This window comes from Perkinsus marinus (assembly GCF_000006405.1).
Source record: "Perkinsus marinus ATCC 50983 genomic scaffold scf_1104296967536, whole genome shotgun sequence".
Classification (NCBI taxonomy): Eukaryota; Perkinsozoa; order Perkinsida; family Perkinsidae; genus Perkinsus; species Perkinsus marinus.
This window is the reverse complement of record NW_003203499.1, coordinates 1-2,026: the sequence shown is the minus strand read 5'-3', so window position 1 is coordinate 2,026 and position 2,026 is coordinate 1. Positions and strand designations below refer to the sequence as shown.

The 2,026-nt window shown below is 46.4% G+C and overlaps 1 protein-coding gene across 1 annotated transcript; it reads right to left on the bottom strand.

Annotated features, from left to right (window-relative positions):
- Positions 1–731: 731 nt before the first annotated feature.
- On the bottom strand, positions 732–1,968 carry Pmar_PMAR016282 (Galactokinase, putative; the record flags this gene model as incomplete). Its single annotated transcript, XM_002768670.1, has 5 exons — positions 732–1,075; positions 1,122–1,322; positions 1,374–1,495; positions 1,542–1,671; positions 1,723–1,968. Coding segments are annotated over 5 exons (1,043 nt in total), but the record flags the coding sequence as incomplete, so codon positions are not given.
- Positions 1,969–2,026: the final 58 nt, after the last annotated feature.

The window sequence follows — 2,026 nt, the reverse complement described above, 5'->3', positions numbered from 1 at the left end:
TCTTCGACGCTTATGCACCAAACAAGAGACTCCTTCTACCTGTATAGTCTCATCACCTCCTTGTCCAGGCGAACTGACTCTGATGTCCTCTTGACATGGCGAGCCACTAGATGCAGACCTCCGGTCAAAGCTCCACTCCCGCGCTTCCCGTACCGCACTTGCTTGAGGTATGTGGAACACAGTCAATAAGGCACTCTTGATGAGCTGCTTTGGTGGGTACAATAGTAGGTAGGCGACAATGACCCAAAATAACGTCTGTAGGAAGGGGTAGAGCAACACGTAGTTGAGGCCCAACAGAGCAGTTACACCAATGCATAGTAGTATGACTAAATACGCCCGTACCCACATAGATGGTTGCTGTGCTGATGACGCCTTACTCGCCTCGCAAACAATACGACCTAGATGCCTTTCCAAACGAACCTCATGATCATACAGAGCCTCCGTGAAAGCATGAACCAGTTTCATGTCATGTTGATACCGCTCCTTCTCGAAGATGGGGCTATCATCACCTCCCTGCACCCTGGAAGGATTAGACATGCAACTACCATACTAACGTAGTAGTAGCACCACAACATAGCCCAAATCCATAGCCACACTCACTGACTGCTATGATAATGACTGAGTAACGCAAAACACTAATGTAATAGGAAAAGTCTGAACACTATAAACAGTTTTGAAAAAACTCTGAGGATCTTCGTTACTATACTCTATCTCCATTAGAAACTATTCATTTACAGTTTACCACCATGAGCACCATCACCAGGGGCCACAGCAATGGTATCACATTTGATGCCGCTAGCCTTCTCATACAACTCCGCCACTTCCTTGCAGAAGTCAGCCACCTTATTAGCATTCACTAGATTGATAGTGCAACCACCGAAACCACCTCCCATAAGACGAGCTCCTAGGAAGCCAGAACAGCCTTGCGCCTGGTCAAACATGATATCCAGCTCCTTGCAGGAGTTCCCAAAGTCATCTCGACTCGACACATGAGAGGCATTCATGAGTTGCCCAAACTTCTTCATATCATTTCTAGATATCGCATCCATAGCCTCGGCAACACGTGTGTTTTCACCTAGAAATGAACTTTCAAACCCAACGGATCATCCACGTGAACTCACCAATAACATGATTCGCCCTCTTCCTGTCGTCTTCGGTTAGAGTAGACTTCTTCGCATCGTAGGTGTCCGCATCAATATCCCTCAAAAATGGCACACCGAGCGCCTTAGCAGCACCAAAGCAGCACTTCCTTAGCTCATTGTACTTTCCATCGACAAGCTGATGAGGAGCATGAGTATTGCACAGAACGAAGCGAACATCATCTAAGGAAGCGGCATATACCATAGTAGAGGCATTCTCATTGTTCAACTCACTCTGTAGAGGAACGTAGCCACAAGTGTTATCACGGCAATCCAGATGGACTAGTTGGCCACTCTTCCCGAAAGCCGAGGTATACTGATCCAATATACCACAACCCATACCAACAAAGTTGTTCCTAATGAGAAGACACTAAGACCATGGACATCATAAGGACCGCTTACTCAGCACTCTTGCATGCTAACACCACCTCGAGGAGCTTAGCCTTATACAGTTTACTATCAGGACCATCCAGCTCTCTAATGAGATTAGCAGTAGCCAACTCAATAGCAGCAGATGAAGACACGCCAGCCCCTAAAGAATGGGAAATGCTCAATCTACTATATCGTCCAGAATGCCTCCTACCCACTGGCACGTTGGAGTAGATAGATGCCTGGAAAGCAGGTACTTCATAGCCACCTCTTCTCAACTCTACTATGACACCCTTCGAGTAGTTTGCCCACGAATCTTCTCCCTCATACTTGGTATCATCGTTAATATCAAATTCTACCACATTCGCAAAGGCACTGCTATGAAGACGCACTTTATCATCAGGGGACTTGCCACCAACAACAACCGTATAACGATCGATAGCAGCCGATAAGACAAACCCTCATTATAGTCGTGTGGTTACCAACGATCTCAATACGACCTAACAACACAGGAAATA